This window comes from Podarcis muralis, chromosome 15, assembly GCF_964188315.1.
Source record: "Podarcis muralis chromosome 15, rPodMur119.hap1.1, whole genome shotgun sequence".
Lineage (NCBI taxonomy): Eukaryota > Metazoa > Chordata > Lepidosauria > Squamata > Lacertidae > Podarcis > Podarcis muralis.
This window is the reverse complement of record NC_135669.1, coordinates 41244490-41270108: the sequence shown is the minus strand read 5'-3', so window position 1 is coordinate 41270108 and position 25619 is coordinate 41244490. Positions and strand designations below refer to the sequence as shown.

Genomic DNA, 25619 nt, shown 5'->3' with positions numbered 1-25619 from the left:
ATATTCATGCCAGACCTTTATTGAGCAACCTGTGCTTAAATTGTGTTGGGCGCTTCGTAACTTTGTGAGCATGCACCTTGCAGTAGTTATTCCCTACTCCTTTATGATAGGAAGGTCTATTCTCCCCGTCCCAAATCTGTTACCTCTCACCATTTGATACCAGCTTCCTTAGAGTTGAATGTCAACTACATGTTCTGAAAAGGAAGTAATAAAAAGGTAAGAGGTACCAGCACCTATGTGTTCATTAGCATTATGATAAATAAGAAGAACATAAGAAGAGCCTCTTGGATCGGGCCAAAGTGAGCCCATCCAGCTCAGCATCCTGTTCTCACAGTAGAGGTAGGAGGTAAAATACATGGGCCCCAAATTTCCTCCTCAGAGGGGTTGCTCATCATGCTCCCTTTTTGCAAGAGGGGTTTCTGAATCCTTTAATCGTATATTTCACAACCCTACACTTTATCTTAGTACAATTGCTCAGCTAGGTCATTTTAGCAGCCAATGGCAATTAAACTGTCATCTTTCCTCAAGGGATTTCACTTGACTCACTTTCTAATCTCTTTAGCCTCTGCTATTGGGTGACAGAGAGAAGGCGGAACTGCACAACACCTACTTTGCCTCTGTCTTCATCCAAAAGGAAAGTGGCACCTAACCTGGTAAATCATGCAACACAATAAATAACACAATAAATCATGCAAGGAGGGAGATGAAGCCCAAGATAGGAAAAGAGCTGGTAAGGGAACACCTAGCTGCTTTAAATGATCTCAAATCTCCAGGACCTGATGAGCTGCACCCAATGGTACTAAAGGAGCTTGCAGATATCATCTCAGAGCACCTGTTTATAAACTATGTGAACTCTTGGAGAGCAGGTGAGGTCCCTGCAGACTGGAGGCGACAAATGTTGCTTCCATCTTTAAAAGGGGTGTGGGAGAACAACAAAAAGTTCATCGGTTCTCAAAGTGTGTGGCATACCAAAACTAACAAAATGAATTTCAGCAGGAACAAATATAAGGTTCTACACTTAGGAAGGAATAAGAAGCTGTGCAAATATAAGATGGGAGACACCTATGGACAGGATCTAGGGGTCTTAGTAGACCACAAGCTTGAACACAAGTCAGCAGAGTGATGCAGCAGCAAAAAAAAAGCTAATGCTATTTTAGGCTGCATCAGCAGAAGTATGGTGTCCCCCTCATACTAGTCCTGTTCTGTTCTGCCTTGGTCCATTCTGCCTTGGAGTCTGTCGAGTTCTAGGCACTACAGTTTAATAAGGACATCTACAAGCTGGAATGTCTGCAGGGGAGGGTGTCCAAGATAATAATGGCTCTGGAAACGAAGACTTATGAGGAATGGTTGGTGGAACTGGGTATGTTTGGTAAAGAGGACACTGAGAGGAGATATGATAGGTAAAAGGTAAAGGTACCCCTGCCCGTACGGGCCAGTCTTGCCAGACTCTAGGGTTGTGCGCCCATCTCACTCTATAGGCCGGGGGCCAGCGCTGTCCGGAGACACTTCCGGGTCACGTGGCCAGCGTGACAAGCTGCATCTGGCGAGCCAGCGCAGCACACGGAACGCCGTTTACCTTCCCGCTGGTAAGCGGTCCCTATTTATCTACTTGCACCCGGGGGTGCTTTCGAACTGCTAGGTTGGCAGGCACTGGGACCGAGCAGCGGGAGCACACCCCGCCGCGGGGATTCGAACCGCCAACCTTTCGATCGGCAAGTCCTAGGCGCTGAGGCTTTAACCCACAGCGCCACCCGCGTCCCAGGAGATATGATAGCCATCTTCAAATATCGTCAGGGGCTATCACATGGAAGGTGGATCAAACTTATTTTCCTCTGCTCTGGAGGGTAGGACCCAAACCAATGGATTCAAGTTACAAGAAAGGAGATTCTGACTAAAGATCAGGAAACATTTATTGACAGTAAGAGCTGTTTGACAGTGGAACAGACTCCCACAAGAGGGGGTGGACTCTCCTTCCTTGAAGGTTTTAAAGCAGAGGTTGAATTCACGTGTGATCTAGTGGAGATACCTGCATTGCAGGGAGTTGGATTAGATGACCCTCAGAGTTCCTTCCAATGCTACAATTCTGTGCTTCTAATCCAGAAGCTTTTAAATGAATGGATGAGGGCATGTAAGCAATCACAGAACCTGCAGTCCAGTCCTGAGCTGTTAATACCTGCCTTGCACTCTGAACTGAGGCTGCTTTCTACGTGATGAAGCTTCCCAAGAGTAAACCTTCATCAGCGCATTCCATGAAGATTATCCTGCAAAGCTAATGCCTTCCACTGCTATTGTACAAAAGTAAGATGTGTGACCAAACAAAGTTGTGACCTTCAGTTGAAGTGGGATACTTGCCTTGTTTGGACTGGTTCTTGTATTGTCCCTGAAGAGGCTGACCAGACCAAGGCTGTTTTCTTCAGGAATTAGCTTTAAGTACAGATGTTTAAGTACAGCTACTTGCAAGGATGATCAGGATTTTTCAGCTCCATCAAAATAATTTTAGGCATCTGGATGACAAGATCCTTGTCATCTTTTCCTCGCTCCATTCACCTGCTTATACTACTTCCATTTGCTGCCTTCCATGCATCCCCTAAGGGACGTGGGTGGTGCTGTGGGTTAAACCACAGAGCCTAGGACTTGCCGATCAGAAGGTCAGCGGGTCGAATCCCTGCAACGGGGTGAGCTTCCGTTGCTCCGTCCCCGCTCCTGCCAACCTAGCAGTTCAAAAACACGTCAAAGTGCAAGTAGATAAATAGGTACCGCTCTGGCGGGAAGGTAAATGGCATTTCCGTGTGCTGCTCTGGCTCACCAGAAGCAGCTCAGTCATGCTGGCCACATGACCCGGAAGCTGTACGCCGGCTCCCTCGGACAATAAAGCGAGATGAGCGCCGCAACCCCAGAGTCGGCCACGACTGGACCTAATGGTCAGGGGTCCCTTTACCTTTTACCTATGCATCCCCTAGACCTGTCAAGCCTCTGCTTAAAGACCTCCAAAGAAGGAGACTCCACCACACTCCTTGGCAGCAAATTCCACTGTCGAACAGCTCTTACTGTCAGGAAGTTCTTCCTAATGTTTAGGTGGAATCTTCTTTCTTGTAGTTTGGATCCATTGCTCCGTGTCCGCTTCTCTGGAGCAGCAGAAAACAACCTTTCTCCCTCCTCTATGTGACATCCTTTTATATATTTGAACATGGCTATCATATCACCCCTTAACCTCCTCTTCTCCAGACTAAACATGCCCAGCTCCCTTAGCCGTTCCTCATAAGGCATCGTTTCCAGACCTTTGACCATTTTGGTTGCCCTCCTCTGGACACGTTCCAGTTTGTCAGTGTCCTTCTTGAACTGTGGTGCCCAGAACTGGACACAGTACTCCATGTGAGGTCTGACCAGAGCAGAATACAGTGGCACTATTACTTCCCTTGATCTAGATGCTATATTCCTATTGATGCAGCCCAGAATTGCATTGGCTTTTTTAGCTGCCGCGTCACACTGTTGGCTCATGTCAAGTTTGTGGTCAACCAAGACTCCTAGATCCTTTTCACATGTACTGCTCTCAAGCCAGGTGTCACCCATCTTGTATTTGTGCCTCTCATTTTTTTTGCCCAAGTGCAATACTTTACATTTCTCCCTGTTAAAATTCATCTTGTTTGTTTTGGCCCAGTTCTCTAATCTGTCAAGGTCGTTTTGAAGTGTGATCCTGTCCTCTGGAATATAACTAGAACTCACCAGGTTAAGACTCTCTCCCACCTCTGTCAAATCTTTCTCTGTTGCATCCTTGTGTTCTTTTGCTGGTTGTAATCACAGAAGAATTGACCCTTTCCTCACCTCTACTCCTCCATCAAGCTGTAATCTCTCCTTTCGTTTTTTGTCTTCCATTATTTAGATTTTTAATGCTCTCTGAGCAGGGATACTGGTTCTTCACGGGGGCAGGGAGAAAAGGAAGGCTTTCTTATTTGTGTTGGGTCAATGCCTTCTGTCCTGATGAATGTGATGTCCCTTGTTTTAAGGCTTTTTAATCTTTCTAGCTGCTGGCTGTACGGTTACCTGCCATATAAAAGCCACCTTGTTTGCTGCCTCCCATCTAATGCAGAAATCAAACTCTGCCTCATCCTGAGCATCAACATGAACGCTTCAAGTTGTCTCAGTTTACAAGCCTTCATAGAACTTCCTCATCTATTATTAGTAGACAGTCCTGCATTAAGAAACTGCTTGTTCTGGAAGATGAGTAACTGAGCTCTCAGATACTCTTATGCCAGAGCCCTGAATCTCCCATCCCTGAGTGGATGAGCTTTCTTTTTTACTTGTGCTACACAATATGCTTTCTATTGAGTAGATTTGAATGAACGATGCAGAGCTGCCAAACATGCAAATATGAGGCCTTTGTTTGGCCTGTTGAAAAGTGCGCTTGTTTAATCAGGAATGGTTTTATTATTGTTACTGCTGTTATATTTATTTGATGTTTTACCTGCCTTTTTACTATCAGGTCCCACGGCAGGTTACAAGTGATCAAAAAGTCAGTACAGTGGTGCCCCGGGAGATGAATGCCTCGCAAGACGAAAAACTCGCTAGACGAAAGGGTTTTACGTTTTTTGAGTCGTTCCGCAAGACGAATTTCCCTATGGGCTTGCTTCGCAAGACAAAAAGTCTTGCGAGTTCTTACGAGTTTGTTTCCTTTTTCTTAAAGCCGCTAATAGCCGCTAAGAGCCGCTAAGCTGCTAATAGCCGTGCTTCGCAAGACGAAAAAACCGCAAGACGAAGAGACTCGCGGAACAGATTAATTTCGTCTTGCGAGGCACCAGTGTAATATATAACCCTAAAACAAATTGCACTTAACAGGCGTAGGGTGGGTACCAAAAATATATACCTTAGATGTCAAAGGCCAATGTAGAGAAGTGTGTTTTCAGAATACAGCAGAAACTGTATAATGAAGGTGTCAGGCGCACCTCTCTGGGTCTTCTGGGCCACTACTATTCCAAACTTCTGAGGGTGATTGAACGTCCAAGATCTGCTGATGTTAACATCCAAGAGGGTCTGTAGGGAAAGAGGCAGTCTTTCAAATATTTGGGGCCTGAGTCATTTAAAGCTTTAAACACTAATGTGAGCACCTTCGATTGGGCCTGGGTTGGGCCTTGAACTGGCAACCAACTATGGTATATTAGCCCTACTGGGCATCTACATGTATCTGTGTTTTCAAGTGGTGGATCCAGTAAGCTCTTTGGCCCCTGTTCATGTTGAGGGGTCAAAAGGCTGCTCCATTTGCTCAAGATACAGGTCATAGATAAGTAGTGATGGCTCTCTTCCACATTGGGTTGTTAAGAGTTGGTTTAAGATGCCAAGTTGAAATTAGATCAGATCTAAAACCACTCATTGCACACTTTCATTGACTTGCGTAGGATTTGCCCCCGTGCGGCACATATTGTGGTATAGTCATTCTTTTACATTTCCCCTTCCAGGGAACCGATTCTAAAGACCTTCTGTCCCAGGAGAACAAAGCGATATAGGCTTGCCTTGAGAGTGTCTGGCACTTATCTAGGTCACATTTCATCAGAGTTAAATTACATAGAGGTAAGAAGATCAGGCACTAATGCACCTGAATCTTCTGCAAGCTGGGCTGGTCCTCTGACTTAAACTCACTCTGTAATGTGGGATTCCAGGTTCCGTCCTCAGCTGGCTGATGCAACTCAGTTCTCTGACATGTGGAAATAAAAAGCCAACTTTGTTCATGTTTGTTCCCCAAACATGTGCTTTTTATTTCTTACAAAGGGCTAATGTGACAAAGTGACTTAAGAGACACTGCTAAGAACCTAAGAAAGCCTGAGCTGTAAAAGAATCTGCCTTGTGCTTCTTTTCCACCTAGCCCAGTTTCACACAAACACACACACACACACACACACACACACACCCCGACTGGCACAGGATTCTCTGGGTTTCTGGGAGAAAGTGATTTTTCTTATCGCTTACTACTGAGCCCTGCAGGTAGAACTAGGGTGGGCATGTAGAGAATTGCAATCTTCTCTGAATATGTACTAGTATGTATAATCAGCCTTGCACAATGTGGTTATAATGGTTCCTTTATTGCATCCTTCCCCAACCTCTGTCCCTTCATATCAGCCTCACTTTGCATGGCCAATGGTCAGGGGAGATTTTCTTTCTTTCTGAAAATAATGATATACCACTATTGATAAAATAAAATCAAGAGTCGTTTGCTACAGTTATGCATAAAACCACACAGTAAAAAAACATAGGAAATGTTAAAATCAAAAACCAAGCAACTAATATGGAAAGATGTACAGTTCTCTTAATTGCCTGTGGAGCCTGCTGCATGCATTAGAAAAGTTTCCAGCAGGTGTTGAAAAGCAGACACAACGCCTGTTGAATCTCTGTAGGCAAAGTATTCCACAACACCGGACCGATGATACTAAGGACTCTGGTACAGTGATACCTTTTGGTTACAAACTTAATTTGTTCTGGAGGTCCATTCTTAACCTGAAACCGTTCTTAACCTGAGGGACCACTTTAGCTAAAGGGGCTTCCCGCTGCCGCTGCACAGTTTCTGTTCTCATCCTGAGGTAAAGTTCTTAACCCCAAGTACTACTTCCGGGTTAGCGAAGTCTGTAACCCGAAGTGTTTGTAACCCGAGGTACCACTGTACTTGTAGCTGTTAATTGGGCCTTTCCAACTCAGTTGATGATCTCAGTGATCAAGCTGGGATATTAGGGGTTCAGCCAACCCCTGAGGTACCCTGAAGCTAAGTTGTTCAGGACTTTAATACAAAGACCTTGAGCCTGGCTTGGTAGCAGACAGACAGCCAGGGCAGATGCTTTAACAATGGTGTCACCTGTTTTCAGCCCAATAGCAGCCTGGTATCCCAAATTCTTCACCAGCTGGAACTTCCAAACCAGACCCAAGAGGAGCCCTGCATGGTGGGAGGTGTAGTTCAACAACATATGGAACACAAAAGGTTGTGGGAGACTGATCTCATAGATGAAGTGCTGTGCTAAGTTGTGTTTCTCTTACCTTGCAAAAGTACATTGGGTACATGTTTTGTCCAGCTGTTTTGTAGTCCAACTTTCTGTTTCCAAAAGTGGTTGACTAGGATCACTTAGTTACTTGCCCTCAGCATCTGAAAATTGGAGGAATCATGTCTCTGAATATGGAGGCTTTATGATGTACTAATATCCAAGTTTGACTAACACTTTTAACAAGCCATCTAAGGCAGAAGCAATCATTACCTCTTCTAGTAATGATTTCCATATTTTAATTAGAGAGAAGTTCGCCTCACTCCACATCCAGCCAAGGGCTTTAATGTGGATCAGATCTCAGATTCAATGGTCGCTTAATTCTGGCACTCAAATCATACAGATGAAATCATAACTACGCAATCAAATATTTAGAGTCCTCTGCTTATTTTTCCCTTGTAATTTTGCTAATTCCTCCATTGCACTGTGTGAGCACAGCAAAGGTAGAAATGGTAATTAGTAAGGGGGAAACATGACTGTTCCGTAGAAGTTTGAGTGTGGTGATATTTATGTGTGCTTGAGCCACTTAACAAGATGTGTCAATATAGTAATTAGATGAACAGCTAAGTGGGCAGGTGGCCATGCTATTACGTTGCAGCAGAAACCTTGATGGTGCATTGAAGACACAGATTCCCCCCCCCCCCCCAGGTGGATTAGAGTGCATTTCATCAAATCCATTAATTTTTATTTAAGATATTTATATCCAGTCTTTCAGGGCAAAACCCTCCAAAGGCAGCTTATAAAATTTAATTAGCTACATATACCAAACAGGTATATGCACATTCAAATAATTTTGCAGTATAATCTTCCTTTTATGCACCTATCTGTGATACATACTTCCCCTGTCCAACAAAATTGTCCCCATGCCATATACCAAGGACAGTCAGCATGGTGCCCTCCACACGCTTTGGATTTGAACTCCCATCAGCCCCAGGCGGCATGGCCAATGGTTGGGGATTATGGGAGTTGTTGTCCACAACATTTGGAAGGGCATCATGTTGCGTACGCCTTCCTTATGTCTTTCCACCCTGCGCACCAACCATCCCACCTTGGACGGTCTGAAGTCTTAGTCTGTACAACTTTCATTCTAATAATAGAAAGGTTTCAGAATTACAAGCAGTGCATCATGTCAGGTGTGGTTGTCATCTTTTTGTCCTGTTCCCTAAAGATTTTCACATCTATGTGGCAGGCTGTCATTCAGCAGGTGTGGATCTGTACCAAGGCGTGACGGAGAGGTACCTGGCTTATTCCTTTCCTGTTAATGAGCCCAGACTTCCTCTTCCTCACCCTGTTCTGCCTTTATAGAATCAGCAGGAAGAAGGAAGGTGGCAAACCCAGAATTGGCCACTTAATATGGGGCTCCCTACCTTCCACCCTGCCGTTCCCAATGGGTACCAGCCGCCAGTGTTTAAAGAATGAGAACAGGGATTGTTACGATGGGGTTTCCTTGCAGAACTTGCCTGGTAACACCAGAGTTTGTAGCTTATATTTTCTCTTTCTCTGTTGAGGAGGTGGAGCGGATGCATTTGCTTCCTGATTTAACAGGCGTTTGGTATGTTTAAGCTGAGCGTGCCCTATGAACTGTATCCTTAAGGAGGAAGGGCAGTGAGCACATGCGTTAGTGAGTGGGTGAGGGTAAATAAGCTTTGAATCTCCTTACGGTTCTAAATGTTAGGGGACCATGGTTAAATTGTACTTTTTTCACTTTTCAAGTGCCTCTGAAGAGTGGTTATGCTTGACACATACGTCAGAAGGCATCTCAGTAGATTAGACTTTTTGAGAGAGGAAGAGGAAGGATGGGGTGGCAAATGTTTGCTAAAGCCTGTTCCTTAACCCACTGCAGTGTCTGTTTGCAGACAGTTTCGCACACAATACATTTTGTCTAGGATATCTTATTGAAAACAGCTGGTGCACAGCTGTATGTTGTAGTAACAAACATTGTACGTTCAAGATGTCGGAGGTAAGAGTTCTGAGTTGCTGCATGGAGTGCATATTAAGTGGCTTTAAACTGGCATCGACCCCACACAGCTTTGCACCCACATTCACTCACTTGCCGCAGTCCTTGGCAAGAATCTGTGTCAGACCCATGCCTCTCAACTTGGCACTTACTGTGCAGTGAAACTGGGTCCTTAAGGATAAAGAAGGAAAGACAAAGAACTTTTTGTTGGAGCACAGTAGTATAGGCGATTGAGTTTGTTGCAAGTGCTACTTAGATGTCTGGCCAGTTTTGATAGCATTAAATCCATTTAGCAATGGCAGATGGAAGCAGCTTTCTCAAAGTTGTGCCATTTCTGTCACTGGTTTTAAGTATGTGTTATGCATCCCTGTTTCATTATATATATATATATATTCCTGTGAGGTGAAACTAGGCACTATTCTCCCTTTTGGTGAGCCAAGCAAACCATAAAATTCATGAAATGCCTTTAAAATATTATTTTATTATTTTATATGCCACTTGATGCCAAAATAGGCTTCCTGTGGTTTGCAACATATGAAGAACTGTTCCACTAGCGTTAAAATATAAACATCCATTCAGTACAAACCTCAAAATGCACAATGAAACAATCCAGCCACTAAAACAGGAGCATCTTCAAAACAGGTGCAAAGAGTTCCTGTTTAGTAGTTTTTGAATTCACAAAATTCGCCTAGCTCCCTTGCAGCTCTTAAAACATGCAGCCATGATTATAAGCCAAGTGGTTGCTGTTTCCTTTAAAATGCTGTTTTTCCCCCTACAGGAGCTGGAGAGAATCTGGAAAATACCATGGCAGCCTTTCACCAGTGAGTATCACGATTTTTATCATCAGTATTTGCTTACACAGACAGTTGGCACATGTGCATCTCTAGTGGCACAGTGGGCCTGGCTGTTAACCGGAACATTGGTGGTTTGAGTCCACCCAGGGATGGCTGTGGGCAGGGCTCCTGCATTGCACAGGGTTGGACTAGATGACCCCCGGGGTCTCTTCCAACTCTACAGTTCTATGATTCTATGACCTGCTTACACAGCCAGTTGTTCTTGGACAATAGCACTTGAATTAGCTTCAGTCCAATCTGTTCCAGTGTTTGAGAGCTAATCAGCAGAGACCCCCTGAGGCTTTTGTCTTGCTTATAAATTATCTCAATAAAAATGTTCAGGTTAGGCAATAGGCTTATTCATTTGACCTTTCCCTGAGCTACAGAGATGTGGGTGGCATTCCTCATTTCCTGCAGGTGGCATTCCACATTCCCTGCATGCATTCGGTTTCCGTTGAAGGATCTGTGTGTCTGAAATACTTTAGCGTTTCCTTTCATGTGTAAACAAGAGCTGCTGTTTGCAGAGGACATAATGTCGTCCTCCCTTCTATTAACTTCTCTTGAAAAAGGAAGCCGTCCAGCACGTGGGGTTGGCTTTTCCAGGTCAGGGAGGCAGGTTTAAGCTGGAGGAGAGACTTCTCCCTTCAACTCCCCACCTACCTTCCAAGGCATCTTTTCACTTTTGTAGTAGCAGACTGATGTCTTGTGGGCTCTGTTGTCGTCAAGGTGTCTCCTTCCTTCCACAAGCAAAACAGATGAGAGAGAGGATTTTCTTGCTTTCCTGGCCAGGTTCCATCTGTGGTGGGATGGCCCTCCCCCCCCCCCAAATAAAGAGTAATAGCTGTAAATCTAGGAACCCCTAGAACAGATTTAGAGGGCATGCAGGGAAAGAGGAAGACCAGTTGCAAAAACATGAACCTTTGCATCGACGGAACACATGAATTGAACTCCAGCCAATGGATTTTCTCTTTAATATTTTGGAAAGTAATACGTGATGGAGGGAATACTGGTGTGCAAGTTGTGGCTTGCCCAAGATTGCTTGCTTAAGAATAACAAATTTGAGAGTAGAGCCCAGGAGAAAAGTTTCTGTTTCCTTCAAACCAAAACATAAAACTGCCTTCCAGTGCCGGCTTTTCAACAGAGCTGAATCCCTGAACACAGAAGGTCACTGTTGTGAAAGTTAGATAGTTTAATGTGTTTGTGTTACTTCCTGGCCTTGAGGCTGGGAATGCCGTGCAGAGGTTTGCCGTGTTCTTTAAAAGCTTTCCTATGTGGGCCTCCTTGCCACATGGATACACATTGGAAAAAAGCTACAGCAGAGGGCAGTGAGAAGAGGCACCTGTTCAGTGGGCTAAAGTTATCAGATGTTCCTTGCAGTCTGCTGCAAGGGTCACAGAGAAATAAAGGTCAATGTATTTCCTATTTGCCACTGAGAGCTTTGGCTTCTGAAACAAAATAAATCCAGGGTGGGTGGGTGTATATCTGCACCTGCAATTAAATATATGAATGTCAAAGCTTGTATTTCATAGACAATATCCCTGGATTAATGAACCTTTTAGTAAGAGGACACCCAGCCTTTCAACAGAGGTGCCACAAGTGGCTGCAGTCTGGGACAGGGGAAAGTGATCCATGCAGGCTTGATTGTGGCAGAGTCAGACCTGCGTAGCCCTCTCCCTAGTACTGGGCTAATGGTTGCCTAATATCCCAATGCTTTTAGAGGCAAAACACACAGGGCACACAGATTGCATATGTTCTATAGCACATACTAATCAGATGATGGGGACAGACTGCTGCCAGCAGATCAGTGTGGTGTGTGTCCTGATTTGAGCAAGGGCTGAAGACTCATCAGAATCGGCTCTGTGATGCGGAATCCCTAGAGGTACGAAGTGATTAAAAAATATTCATCTATGCAGATCAGGGACTCAGGTGCACGTCTCCAGGGACTATAACCTCCTTTTGGCAAGAAGAACAGACGCCACGAAAAGCAAACACATTCAGTTATCACATGTGAAAGAGGTGTACTGAAATCAAGCATTTGGAACTGCAGTGGATCTTGCGGCAGCTTGAAGGCTAGCAAATATATTGTGGCATAAGCTGTAGTGGGCCATAGTCCCCTTCAGCAGATGAATTAAGTGTAAGCCTGAATTGCCATGGTGCACCTGTAGCAGCAAAATCGGGTGCAGTTAAACCTGCAGTTAAACATATCTCTCCCATATCAGTCTCTACAGCCACAGCAGGCGCTGTAACTCTCCAGCAATTTGACTTCACCCCCAAAGGCGCACTCTTCCATTGTATCCCAAGACAGATGGATGCCAACAACAGCAATCGCTGAGTTGGCAGTCCAGTGTGGTGCAGTGGTTAGAGTGCTGCACTAAGACTTGGATGACCAGGGTTCAAGTCCCCACTCAGTGGGTGACCTTGGGACAGTCAGTCAAGCTCAGCCTAGCCTACCTCACAGGGTTGTTGTAAGGAGAATATGAGGAGAGGGTGAGTATATATGCCACCTGGAACTCATTGGGATGTGGATGGCGCTGTGGTCTAAACCCCTCTTGGGCTTGCCGATCAGAATGTCAGCAGTTCATATGCGCACTACAGGGTGAGCTCCCATTGCTCTGTCCCAGCTTCTGCCAACCTAGCAGTTCGAAAGCATACCAGTGCAAGTAGATAAATAGGTACTAGTGCGGCGGGAAGGTAAATTGCATTTATATGACCTCTGAAACTCGTCACGGTCCTCCGTATGCCAGTAGTAGTTTAGTCATGCTGGCCACATGACCTGGAAAGCTGTCTGTGGACAAACGGCATCTCCCTCGGTCTGAAAAGCAAGATGAGCACTGCACCCCATAGTTGCCTTTGCCTGGACTTAACCGTCCAGGGTCCTTTACCTTACCATTTGAGGAAACGCAGGATGGAAATGTGATAAATGAAATAACCTCCAGTGCTTAAAAACTACCCATATGTTGCCAGGTCAGATTCAGTGTCCTTGTATAGTGGAACACTGGTTTTCGAACATAATCCATTCCAGAAGTCCGTTCGACTTCCAAAATGTTCAAAAACCGAGGATCAAAAGGCTGTCAGCAAGTTCAGCAGGGAAAAATGAGAAATGTTCGGCAGCCGAGACATGCGAAAACCAAGGTTTGACTGTATTAGTTTATAAGGCCCATAATAACTTAGGTCCAGGATATCTTATGAGCCATCTGGATCCTTGACATTCCTGTTGGTCATCCCTGATGGCTCAGATGCGTGGCTCTTAACTGCTAGAAGTCCCGGGGCTGTTTTACAACCTACACACTCTCCAGTAAATTCATTAAAGCTGCTAGGTATTACTTCAAGACTACCTTGAAATGTGTGGGCTGTGGATTTCAGCATTAATTTCAGAATCAATAACGAGTTGGAGTTGCCTCCCCCCTCCCCCGCATCCAATTACTCTTTGCAAAATGGCAAATTACTACAGATTTCTCAGTGGGGAACCAGAAGGAACCACACATGCCCGATCCTTTGTGAGGGAGTTGTGATTATAACCCAGGAATTGATTCAGGTTTTTTAAGTCTTTCTTTGTACTTAGTAGTATTATCACAGCTAGTACTGTACACTTTCTTCCAAAGTGCTAGGCATTGTTAGAATTTTCCTAGCGTGAACAAGGCTGTTGAAAAGGGCCACAGGCCATTCTAATCTCCATGGCAGCTAAACGTGATGGTTTTAACACAACAAAGTTTCCCCTCTTCTCTTCTTTAGCTCTGCTAAAGCAGACCTTAGAAGGAGGTTCTTCAGATTTCATAAAGATTGTGAAGACTGGCTTTATTTAAATAAAGAATGAAGTGTCAGGGTGTGCCTTGCTAATTGCTTGCCAACTCTCTTGCTTTTGGTAAACTTGTTGGCTATTCTTTTTGGCGTTTCAGTTCCCTCTGAACCCTACAATCCCCTCTTCCGGCCATATGCGTTTCTTAGTATTAGTAGTATTAATTGCAATTGCAGGCCACCTTTCCCCCGAAAAGCTCAAGGTGGCGTACCTTCTTCTCCTCCTCATTTAATCCCCACAACAACCCTGTGAGGTAGGTTAGGCCAAGAGGCAGTGACTGGCCCAAGGTCACCCACTGAGTTCGGTGGCAGATTGGGGATTTTCAACCCTGGTCTCCCAGGTCCTAGTCCAGCACTCAAGCCACTGCACCACACTGGTTTGCCAACTCAGGATTACAATCAATGGATTGTGGGCCCGCAAAAATTTATGCCATAATAAATTTCTTAGCCTTTAAGGTGCCACAAGGCTCTTTGTGGTTTTATCATGTGCACTTTTCTCACATTCAATAGCAACTGTGCTTCCTTTCCTTTGGGGTCTGTTCTTCCTTGGAGAAGGAGGTTGCTGTCACTGGATCTGTGTCCCTGAACCTCATAGATGAAACTGGGAAGAGTATTCTTTATCACTTTCTACCTCTAGGGATTCCACAGCACAGAACCAATTTGGGTGGCTCTTAAGCCCTCGTTCAAATCAGAACATGCTCCCTGCAAAGCCACCAGCCGAGATAAGCGTTTAGAGTCTTCCATAGGTTTATTGTGTTGTGTTTGGGCCACGAATGCAAGAGTTTAACATTACACAACAACTTCGTTTAATTAAGCACTCAACCAAGATAGTCAAGGGAGCTATCGTCTTCTTGGGCTGGGTGGCTTCAGTGTTTCCTTTACGGTGCTGAGGCAAGAGCTCATTAGTGCCTTTATTGGGACCTGTGGGAAACAAAGTGAAGACTTTGGTCAGTCGGATGTTTTGCACAAACACAGTGTCTCAACTGAAGGCGAGACTCCAGGGTGCAAAGTTTTCCCTGTTTGCATATTTTGTCTGACGTGCGTAGAACATTGTAGTGTTGATGCTTATCAGCCACTACACCACACTGGTTACCAGAGTGGTTTAGCAGCATTTTTTTTTAAAAAAGAAAGGTTTGTCAGCATTTTTAAAAGCAGCTCTATCACACCAAGCATGTAAGGGTCCGATTTCAACAAGCTAGCCAGCGCATTGACCCTTTTAGCTTACTTCTTGCACTTTTATCCTGCCTTCTAAGCAGCTCAGAGTGGCCTGCTTGGGGTTTATCCCCATTCATTCTCACAGCAGCCCTGTGGGGTAGGCTAGGTTGAACGGGAAGATACTGTGACTGCCTTAGGGTCACCCAGCAAGGAGGGATTTAGCCTCCTTTAGCACTCCTGATCACTGATGCCAAGCGGTGCATCTTGTATGCCTTATTTATAGGTGGAAAATAAACTATTCAGAACCCTTGTTTCAAGTCCTTGAAGAACCATTATGTAAATGGTCAGTAGCTATTGGTGCATCACATTTTCCTACTAATTCTGAGGCTGGTGTGAAAAAAGGTTCCCCCCACCCCTTCACTAGCATGCAATCTACAGTGGTACCTCGGGTTACAGACGCTTCAGGTTACAGACGCTGCATGCTACAGACTCCACTAACCCAGAAATAGTACCTCGGGTTAAGAACTTTGCTTCAGGATGAGAACAGAAATCACACTCCGGCGGCGCAATGGCAGCAGGAGGCCCCATTAGCTAAAGTGGTACCTCAGGTTTCAGGTTAAGAACAGTTTCAGGTTAAGAACGGATCTCCAGAAAGAATTAAGTTCTTAACCTGAGGTACCACTGTAATGTCAAGAAGTGGGGCACAGTGACTATATATATATATATATATATATATATATATATATATATATATTCATTCATTCATTCATTCATTCCTGGAGGCTTAAAAAAAGCATTTGCATTCTGCTTTTCTCTACCTTTCAGAATTGTCAGAAATATCAAAGTGTGTGTCATGTTAAAATCCACCCACCGAAACCGTTTTGTTTTTTTAAAGTGGCAGACTCAGCAGGGCTTCAGGAGAGGCTGTAGGAGCATCTTTGGTTTCAAACAACAGCAGCCCGCTGCATTGCAGATCCTGCATCATTCACAGGCCACGGACAGAGAGAGAAATACTCTCAGCTGAATTAATTCTAATGCACAGGACTGTTGGAGAATAATGGATAAAAAGTTAGGTTACTGTGGCCCCTGGTGGCAGAAAGATGTACCACAGCCTGAATAAAAATGTCCCATGATGTGCTAAGCCAGGGCTCCATGACATTTTCAGCCATATCTGGAAATTTTAAGCAAGTGCTGTAGGCATCACCCCCTCTGGCTATTTCTCTAGCCCTGGGACAGCCCCCTGCTATGAGGGAAGCATGTGCCCGTGCACACCTTTGCTTTCTCTAGGGATCTGGGTAAAAGTGAGATCCGGTGAAATTAAACAGACCCTGGAAAAGAACATAGAGGTGAGAGAGGAAGTGGGAAAGAGTGTAGCTCTTTCAGCCTCCTCTTTCAGCTCCATGTACTTTTTGAGGGAGGAAAAGGTAGCGGCCCTCACCACATCCTGACGGGGGGGGGGGCAGCTGGGGGGGAGGCTTAGAGGCTTTGCAGGCATCACTGCACCCATGGGTGTCTCGCTGACAACCCCTGGGTTATGCAGATGTCTAGAGAACTGAGGCAGTTTCCCTCTTTAGGGAAGTTTTTTTTAATAGTTAATGTTTTATTATGGTTTTATATATGTTGCAAGCCCCCCAGAGTGGCTAGGGTAACCCATTTAGATGGGTGGGGTACAAATAATCACCCATCTGTGTCAATCTAATCATTCAATTTGTGCAGGTGGCCTAAGAGTTGCGGCGGTTGTACATTTTGAGGCTGAAAAGCTCCCTGCACTGTGGTTTATAAGGAGAAAGGAAAGGTCTCAATTGGATGGATTTTCCCTCTAAATTGATTTTTGAATTCTGAATTTATTGTTATTCACGTTTTATACTGTATTTTATGCTGTTTTTTGTTGCATCAATTAATCAATTGTTTTAAATTTGTTGCTAGCCGCCCTGAGCCCTGTTTTCTGAACCGGGAAGGGCAGGGTTTAAATAAAATTATTATTATTATTATTATTATTATTATTATTATTATTATTATTTATTTCCACTCTCTGGTAGCACTTGTGCAGTATATAACAATAAAATGCTCGCATTGTACTCTGCAAGACTTGTAGAGCTATATAGCATAGAGAAGGGGGCATGGAGAGAAAGGAGATATTTATATTCTCTTTCTCTCTCCTCTCCTGAAATGCCTCCCTTGCCTGTCAGGCCTGAACGGGACCTCAGGGTTCCTGCTCCAGGCTGGCTGGAGCTCTGTTCTGCCTCAGAACTGCAGGCGACATGGACCTATAGTGGGGCTGAAACCTAAGCTGCATATTTTCTTATGGTTTGGGATACAGTGGTGCCTCGCAAGACAAAATTAATTCATTCTGCGAGTTTTTTCGTCTTGCGATTTTTTCGTCTTGCGAAGCACGGTTTCGGAAAAGTTTTGGAAAAGCTTCAAAAATCACCAAAGTCTTCAAAAACCTCACAAAAGGCTACCACACCGCGTGCTATGAGTTGCTCCTCGAAGTCAAGTCGCAACTGTATTAACGGTTTTAAGAAAAAGGAAACAAACTTGCAAGGCGTTTCCGTCTTGCGAAGCAAGCCCATAGGGAAAATCGTCTTGCGAAGCAGCTCAAAAAACCAAAAACCCTTTCGTCTTGCGAGTTTTCCGTCTTGCGAGGCATTCGTCTTGCGAGGTACCACTGTACTTCTCTCCATGCTGCCACCCCCCCCAAAAAAAATAAAGAAGCTCAAGTTTGCTTTCTGCCTTCAGTGCAGTCGACGTTGGGACCGATATGCTGGAACTTGACTGCCACTTGACGAAGGATGAGCAAGTCGTCGTGTCTCATGACGAGAATCTGAAACGGTCGACCGGGGTTGATGTCAATATATCAGACCTCGAATACTCGGTAAGTTGAAATAAGCACCCTCTTCTTTCCTCCAACGCTTAATTTCCCAACCGGGTGCACTCCATAGGACATCAGACTCCAATTCCCTGCAGTCCGGGGTTGTTTACATGATTTATATGCTGCTGAATTGATGGCAAAACTCGATGCTGTTTGCATACAAATCATGGGACTCATAGTACAAAAGGTCTAGAAGGCTGTCTGTAAGACTTAGAAAACAGTTAATAATGTGCTTAAGTATTCTAAATATAGAAAAATAGTGCAGAAGGTCACATCCAGAGTCCTGCAGATCTCCCCTGCTGAGGCTTGCAGCTTGCTGAAGTAGCTAAGAAGGCTGGTAATGGAAACGCCCATTTGAAAAACTCACATCAGGCTCTGCTATTATAAAATGCAACACAGTGGTGGGGAACCTCTGGCCCAAATGTGACCCTCTAGCTCCCTCGGTCTAGCCTTCTGAACTCTGCATACCCCTTCCCTGGCCTTGCTCTGCACCTCAGATATTTTTGCCTGGCTGCAATGTTGATCATGCCTCTTGCTTTTCTGGATGGAGAGTAGAGAGGGGTGTGTGAAAATGTGTGTAGAAAACTAGCCTACTGTACAAAAGTAAGATCTGCGTTAGCTGCTCTGCCTCACTTTTGCCTCTGGCTGCACCACCAGTTGGCATGTGGTCCTTGGAGGCTACGAAAGGTTCCCTACCTTGGGATTCCTTCAGTGGTGAAAATGGATTGTATGTTTTTCTGGATCTCCATAACAGTAACACTGGTATTTCTTGTCTCCCTGGATGCTCTGCAGTGGTCTCCTTGTTTCAGGATCTTTCTGTTGTGCTTCCTCTTAAGCTGATTGGCTGAGGCGCACTCAGCTGAGCAAGGCCCCATGCTCTCCCTCTAGGAAAAAAGCACTGTATTGAACTGATTAGTTCTTCTATTTAAAAGTCAATTTCTAGCCCAATCTTCCTCTGCAAATTTGTTTGTGTATGTTTAATAGCATTTCCCCCCTTGTTTACTTCCTTCACAGTAAGACCCAACGTTCTTTCTCTGCGAAGATTACTCTTGTTCCTGTGACTTAAAAATAAATCCCAGATAACTCTTCCCTAGATGTTTCTTTCCAGAGCACCTGATGTGTAAGGTCTGAGAGGTTGAAACAAGGCTGTCTCTGGATGATGATGATGATGATGCGCAATCAGTTTGTGTAAATCGGCATCTGTGTGGAGTTAACGCATCCATGTCTTTTTTTTATTATTTATTTAAAGGAACTCCCACCGTACCTCTGCAGATTGGATGTAACATTCCAGAAAGGTAATATTTGGAAGACCTTACCACTTTTGAAATGTTATTTTTTTTGCTCACGGCATTGTTGGGTTTCTGTACCTGAACTTTCTGTCATTGGAAGTTGCTGCCAGCCAGTGTAGGCTGGGTGGACCCGGTGGTGTGACAGCCGCTTCATATGTTAACCCAGCACCAAATCAGCTTTGTTGCCATGTAACATGTGAAACAACTCTAGCTCTCCCCATTGCAAATGATGGCAGCTTGCGAGTTTCCCCAGCAGCAACCAAATTCTGCTTGTGTCCATCAGAGTGCCATTGCGAAGGTGAAGACAAGCGCATCCCCCTCCTGAAAGAGGTATTTGAGGACTTCCCCCACACTCCTGTCAACATAGATATCAAGGTGAACAATGACGTACTGATTAAAAAGGTGAGACTCCACCCCACCCCAGTCTGGTTCCTCTCAAAAGCCCATTTGTGTATTTCATCAAACTGGGAGAACATTGACTGACCACTGGTCCTGCTAGCTAGGGATGATGGGAGTTGTAGTCCAGTAACAGCTGGAGACCAAAGTTTGGGAAACCCTCATCTAGAGAAATAATCCAATGACTTGAGGACTGAGAAATAACATTAAAGAAACCCTGCCCCATTGTGTAATTGCCACAAACAAAAAAACAGCAGCCCCTCTGTGTTCATATTGATCTCAGGTCTCAGAGTTGGTGAGCCTTTACAAGCGAGAACATCTGACGGTTTGGGGCAACGTCAGTCATGAGATAGTTGAAAAGTGTCACAAAGAGGTAAGCGGCCAGCATTTCATCCTGATAAACTTTCTCCTGTCAACGCTTTTCTCCTGTCCTTCCTCAAGGCCACGTACAGAGTTATTCCTCTCCCCCCACCTTGCATTTCATCCTCACAACAACCCTGTGAGGTAGGGTGGGCTGAGAGAGATTGTGAGTGCCCCAAGATCGCCCACTGAAATCCGTGGCTGAAAGGGGATTTAAAACTAGGACTCCTGCTCAGACGCTCTAGCAACTTTTAATACTATACATGTCCCCCACCTTGGGGCCATGTGGTAAAGGTTGGGTTGTAAATGCGCCAAACGTACTGGCCTTAAAGGTAAAGGGACCCCTGACCATAAGGTCCAGTCGTGACTGACTCTGGGGTTGCAGCGCTCATCTCGCTTTATTGGCCGAGGGAGCTTCCGGGTACAGCTTCCGGGTCATGTGGTCAGCATGACTAAGCGACTTCTGGCGAACCAGAGCAGCGCACGGAAACGCCGTTTACCTTCCCGCCGGAGTGGTACCTATTTATCTACTTGCACTTTGACGTGCTTTCGAACTGCTAGGTTGGCAGGAGCAGGGACCGAGCAACGTGAGCTCACCCCGTCATGGGGATTCGAACCGCCAACCTTCTGATCGGCAAGTCCTAGGCTCTGTGGTTTAACCCACAGCACCACCCACGTCCTTGTACTGGCCTTAGTTGTGCATTAAAGCGGCTGTGTTTGTGCCTTATTTTATCTCTCACTTTCTATTTCTCCAGAACGCCCACATCCCTATCCTCTTCTGCTTGCGACGTGTCCTGCTCCTCCTCGGCCTGTTCTATACTGGCCTCCTGCCTTTCTTTCCCATCCTGGAGGAGTTCTTGGAGATTCCTATGCCTTCCATCATTCTCAAGTAAGTTGCTTGTTTTCAGTGGTGCTAGCAGCACAGCGGAGCGAAGCTCACCTGGTTCCTCAAAGCTCTCGCAGAAACAGAAGGAAGCTGCCTTAAAACAAGTCAAATGATTTGTCTTCTCTAGGCTAGTATTGCCTACTCTGAAGAAAAGGTTGTGGAGTTTGGGACTTTTTAGTTTAGAGAAAAGGCAAGTAAGAGGAATTTTATGAAATTCCTACCCTTGTTCTGTGGTGTCACTCAGAAGTCTTTGGTTGCTTTTTTCTTTAATAAGAAAAAGAAATGCTGAATTCTTATGATCTGTGCATAAATCAGGCACATTTATTTCTGTTGCTTTTACAGAATTACACCATTCAGTTCTTAATGCTTGAGTACCATATTTTTCGCTCTGTAGGACACACTTTTTCCCCTCCAAAAATGAAGGGGAAATGTGTGTGCGTCCTGTGAAGCGAATGCAGGCTCCTTGCCTTCAGCGATAGCAATGCGAAGCCTCCAGAGTGCAGAGGGAGTGCTCCCTCTGCGCTCCGGAGGCTAAGCGTTGCTTTCGCTGAAGCCTGGAGAGCGAGAGGGGTCGGTGCACACCAACCCCTCTCGCTCTCCAGGCTTCAGGGATAGCCACCTGAAGACTTTGGAGCGCAGCGGGAACTCGCGCTGCGCTCCGAAGGCTTTGGGTTCCTTTTGCTAAAGCTGGGAGAGCAAGACTCTCCTGGCTTCAGCAGAGAGGGAGAGCTGCGCAGCGCCCCTTCAGCAAAGCGGGAGGAGAAATGGAAGGGGCTCCATTTCTCCTGCCGCTTTGCTGAAGGGGTGCTGACCAGAGAGGGGGAGATTTTTTTTTCTTGTTCTCCCCCTCTAAAACAAGGTGCGTCCTATGGTCGGGTGCGTCCTATAGAGCGAAAAATATGGTAATTTTGTTTTTATACTTGTAAACTGTTTAAAGGCCTGTCTTTTTGCTTACAAGTTACATAAAGTAATGAACTGCTGTTATTACTCTGCATGAGATAATTTCTTGCTAAGCACAGAAGGGGCAAGAAGCTAACACAAAGGTTTGCCCGCAGCTTTTGGGGGGAAATCTCATTCATCCACCCTTGACTTCTGAGAGAGAAGGGCTAGAAACCCGTATAGGGCTGTGGGTGGGCTCCTTGCACCAGCAGGGATGATAGTAAAAGGGATCCGGGCTTCTCTGTATGTTTTTGAACGGGTGGTGCTTGCATTCCAATTCCCTACATTTTTCATGTTGAAACTGTGTTGCAACAGGGCCTTGTGGCCTTGCTCAGGCTCTGAGTGCATCTTCCAGCCGCTTGGCATTAAAGCCCAACAAGCTTGATATCTATGCTACACTCAGCGCGGAACAACAGGAGCCCTCCTGAACTGCTGCTGTCGCAAAGATCATTGTGATCCCTTTTCTGTTTTCCCAGTTGCTAACAGCATGTATTAAAATGGCAGTCCTGTAAACACGAGTTCTTCTCTTCTTAGGTTGAAAGAATCAGAGAAGATCTCAAGGAGCCAGCGGTTTACAATATGGCTTACTGACGCGTAAGGCTAGCTTTCCTCCTCAGCCCTTTGTCATAGTGCCGTCATTCTCCTCTAGAGCAGAAGCCTCACCCCTCTCCCCGAATGCAGTGCTTCAAAAGGAGTAACACCTCTTAGGGCCTGTTTTCAAATGTTATCTCCAACTCTTCCCGTGATCCAACTACTCTTGCTGTTTGGGCTTCCCAGTGCTTCCCTGATCCACAGCTCTATATCCCAAATGGTCAGGCTCTTTGCATAATATAATAAATATAATATAATATAATATAATATAATATAATATAATATAATATAATATAATATAATATAATATAATATAATATAATATAATATTTATTATTTGTACCCCGCCCGTCTGGCTGGGTTTCCCCAGCCACTCTGGGCGGCTTCCAACAAAGATTAAAAATTCAGTAGTACCTCAGGTTACATACACTTCAGGTTACAGACTCCGCTAACCCAGAAATAGTGCTTCAGGTTAAGAACTTTGCTTCAGGATGAGAACAGAAATTGGGCTCTGGCGGCACGATAGCAGCGGGAGGCCCCATTAGCTAAAGTGGTGCTCCAGGTTAAGAACAGTTTCAGGTTAAGTACAGACCTCCGGAATGAATTAAGTACTTAACCTGAGGTACCACTGTACATTAAAATGTCACACATTAAAAACTTCCCTGAACAGGGCTGCCTTCAGATGTCTTCTAAATGTCAGGTAGTTATTTATCGCTTTGACATCTAATAGGAGGGCGTTCCACAGGGCGGGTGCCACTACCGAGAAGGCCCTCTGCCTGGTTCCCTGTAGCTTTGCTTCTCACAGTGAGGGAACCGCCAGAAGGCCCTCGGCGCTGGAGCTCATATTAGGCATTAGGCATATTCAAGTCTCCCGTGAGCCCAGAACACTCACCTCTGAATGTTTCAGTGCCTCCCTCCAACTAGCCTCCACTGGTGGGTTAATCTTTTTTTTTGCTGCATCTTGGCTTCCTCTGGTACCAGTGCAGAGGTGCTATAGAATTACCTGACCCCTCCTTTCCCAAGGAGGTTGCCTGTTCGTTGCTCTAGCCTTGCCACCTCCCGGTTAGCAGGCATAGCCAGACATGCCACAGGGGCATATCCTGCTGATAATGTACAAAGTGCTGCTTTGGGGAGGAGCCAAAACTCAGTGGCAGAGGACATGTTTTCCAGGCAGAGAATCTCAGTTCCACCCCCTTAGAAGGATCAGGAAGCAGGTGTGAGAAAGATGTTGCTTTGCTTTGTGAACCTCTCCCAGTCAGAGTAGACAAAGCTGGGCTTAAACGCACCCAAGGCCTGGTAGATAATAAAGCCCATCCTGTTTACCCATACTTTTAAAATCATCAGATTATGGCTGCGTTCAGACAACACTTTATTCCGTCTTCCCAGTGTTTCCTTACTGGTCAATTTCTACCTTCTATGTGATCTTTCACACATTGGAAAAGCCGTTTAGGAAATCTAGTGGAATCTAGCAGAGGCTTGGCACTCATTTCTGTATTAATTTTCGGGGGGGGGGGGGGCAGATCTGTTTGCAACCTCATAAACTTGAGAATTCATGTTGTAATTTTACATGCTGACATTTGGGGCAGTATTCCGGCTGCATGCAATTCCAGCATGCAGTTCTCTCCCGCCGTTTAAAATTTAGCAGAACGTGGCAATTTTGTCAATCAAAGAGCCACAGTTCCATAACTCAACAGGAGCCTCGGTGTGAAAGGAACGTTAGAAGACATGACAGAAGTGCTAGCGTAATAACCAGTAAAACTAACACAATAAACTGTCGGTCCAAGTGCAGCTTGTTTTGCATTAATTTGTCGGGTGCCTGGAGTGCTAGTTTAGTGGAAAGGGAGGTATAGCTACACACACACACACTGGTACCTCGGGTTAAGTACTTAATTCGTTCCGGAGGTCCGTTCCTAACCTGAAACTGTTCTTAACCTGAAGCACCACTTTAGCTAATGGGGCTTCCTGCTGCTGCTGCCTTGCCGCCGGAGCACGATTTCTGTACTCATCCTGGAGCAAAGTTCTTAACCTGAAGCACTATTTCTGGGTTAGCGGAGTCTGTAACCTGAAGCGTATGTAACCCGAGGTACCACTGTATATATATATATATGTATGTATATGTATATATGTGTATATCACACCTTTGATAGATGTGTCAATGATCTTACTATCCTGTCGTTGCAGATTGTTAATGAGGAAAGCATTATTTGACCACCTCACTGCTCGAGGAATTCAGGTACAGTGTAACACAGATCTTCTGAAATTTTGTGTGGGAACTGCTCTGTTCTGTTCCCCTCTCCAACTAACCTCAGAAAAGTGTGACATAAACAACACATTAAAGAACTTGGCATGTGTTAAGTGGGATCCCACATAGTTCACTCAAGCGCTGCATTGACTCCCACCTCCGCTCAACCTGTAGCCAGGGTGGGGAGCCTTCTTGCCTCCTTGGGCCAGATCCATATCGGGATCAGCCTTGAGTGCTGAATTTGACAGCCGGGTGGCGCCCTCCACCTGTCAGTCACTTGATGTCACATTGGAACTTCAAAGCACCTTGCAAAGTGCTGCTAAGAGGAAGTTTTTTTCTCCCATTTTAGCAGGAGATTCTGTGCGAACCCCTTCCTTACTGGATCTCCTTACTGCATGGAATCCTGCCAAACTGAGCACAATTTAACCCCTGCTCATCAGTTGATAGGCAGAAGTTGAATCCTGCTCAGTTTGGCTGTGTACCCCTGTTCCCTGTAATAGGTGCACAGCTGATGCAGGATTTAACCCCACTTTCCCACCCATCAGATGACTTCACAAGCAGGTAGGCATGGGGGACATGGCCTGGCAGGCCCCAAAATTGACCTCTGCTGGCCAGAGGTCTCCCACCCCTGCTTTTTGGGATTCTAAGGAAAGCCAGTTTGAACCTCCTCTTTCTGATGTGCTGCTGATGCTTCGAAATTGACTTAAGGTAAAGGTAAAGGTACCCCTGCCCGTACGGGCCAGTCTTGCCAGACTCTAGGGTTGTGCACTCATCTCACTCTATAGGCCGGGAGCCAGTGCTGTCCGCAGACACTTCTGGGTCACGTGGCCAGCGTGACATCGCTGCTCTGGCAAGCCAGCGCAGCACACGGAACACTGTTTACCTTCCCGCTAGTAAGCGGTCCCTATTTATCTACTTGCACCCGAAGGTGCTTTCGAACTGCTAGGTTGGCAGGCGCTGGGACCGAACGACAGGAGCGCACCCCGCCGCAGGGATTCGAACCGCCGACCTTTTGATCGGCAAGTCCTAGGTGCTGAGGCTTTAACCCACAGCGCCACCTGCGTCCCCGAAAGTGACTTATCTGATGCCAAAAGATACTTAACTCCTTCTGACTGACCTAGTACCTGAGCAAGTGACTTCCAGCTCACATTATACTAGCTTTGATCATCCTGTATGCACAGCCACCACGGAGCATGCCTGTACGCTGGAGATCATGTTTCTGGTCCTCATGACAGGAGGGCTGGCTGTTGTTTTTCAGCTTACGGGAAACGTGGATGGGCAGCGTTGC

General features: G+C 45.5%; 1 protein-coding gene and 1 long non-coding RNA gene across 3 annotated transcripts in view; one reads left to right on the top strand and one right to left on the bottom strand.

Moving 5' to 3' along the window:
• GDPD1 (glycerophosphodiester phosphodiesterase domain containing 1) overlaps window positions 1-25619 on the top strand; it is a 30997-nt gene that overhangs the window by 2427 nt on the left and 2951 nt on the right. The window contains exons 2-9 of one of the 2 annotated variants that reach the window (XM_028708367.2): window positions 9752-9794; window positions 17496-17631; window positions 18878-18923; window positions 19201-19319; window positions 19597-19686; window positions 20429-20562; window positions 22033-22092; window positions 24271-24322. In XM_028708367.2, the coding sequence (XP_028564200.2) occupies window positions 9752-9794; window positions 17496-17631; window positions 18878-18923; window positions 19201-19319; window positions 19597-19686; window positions 20429-20562; window positions 22033-22092; window positions 24271-24322 (680 nt within the window). The remainder of the gene's footprint in view (window positions 1-9751; window positions 9795-17495; window positions 17632-18877; window positions 18924-19200; window positions 19320-19596; window positions 19687-20428; window positions 20563-22032; window positions 22093-24270; window positions 24323-25619) is intronic. The other variant, XM_077919528.1, reaches the window with a different exon arrangement.
• LOC144325658 (uncharacterized) lies at window positions 617-7123 on the bottom strand. Its single transcript, XR_013390865.1, has 3 exons — window positions 7015-7123; window positions 4862-5028; window positions 617-650 (listed from the first exon to the last, which is right to left on the bottom strand). It is a non-coding gene; the product is annotated as an uncharacterized LOC144325658 (long non-coding RNA).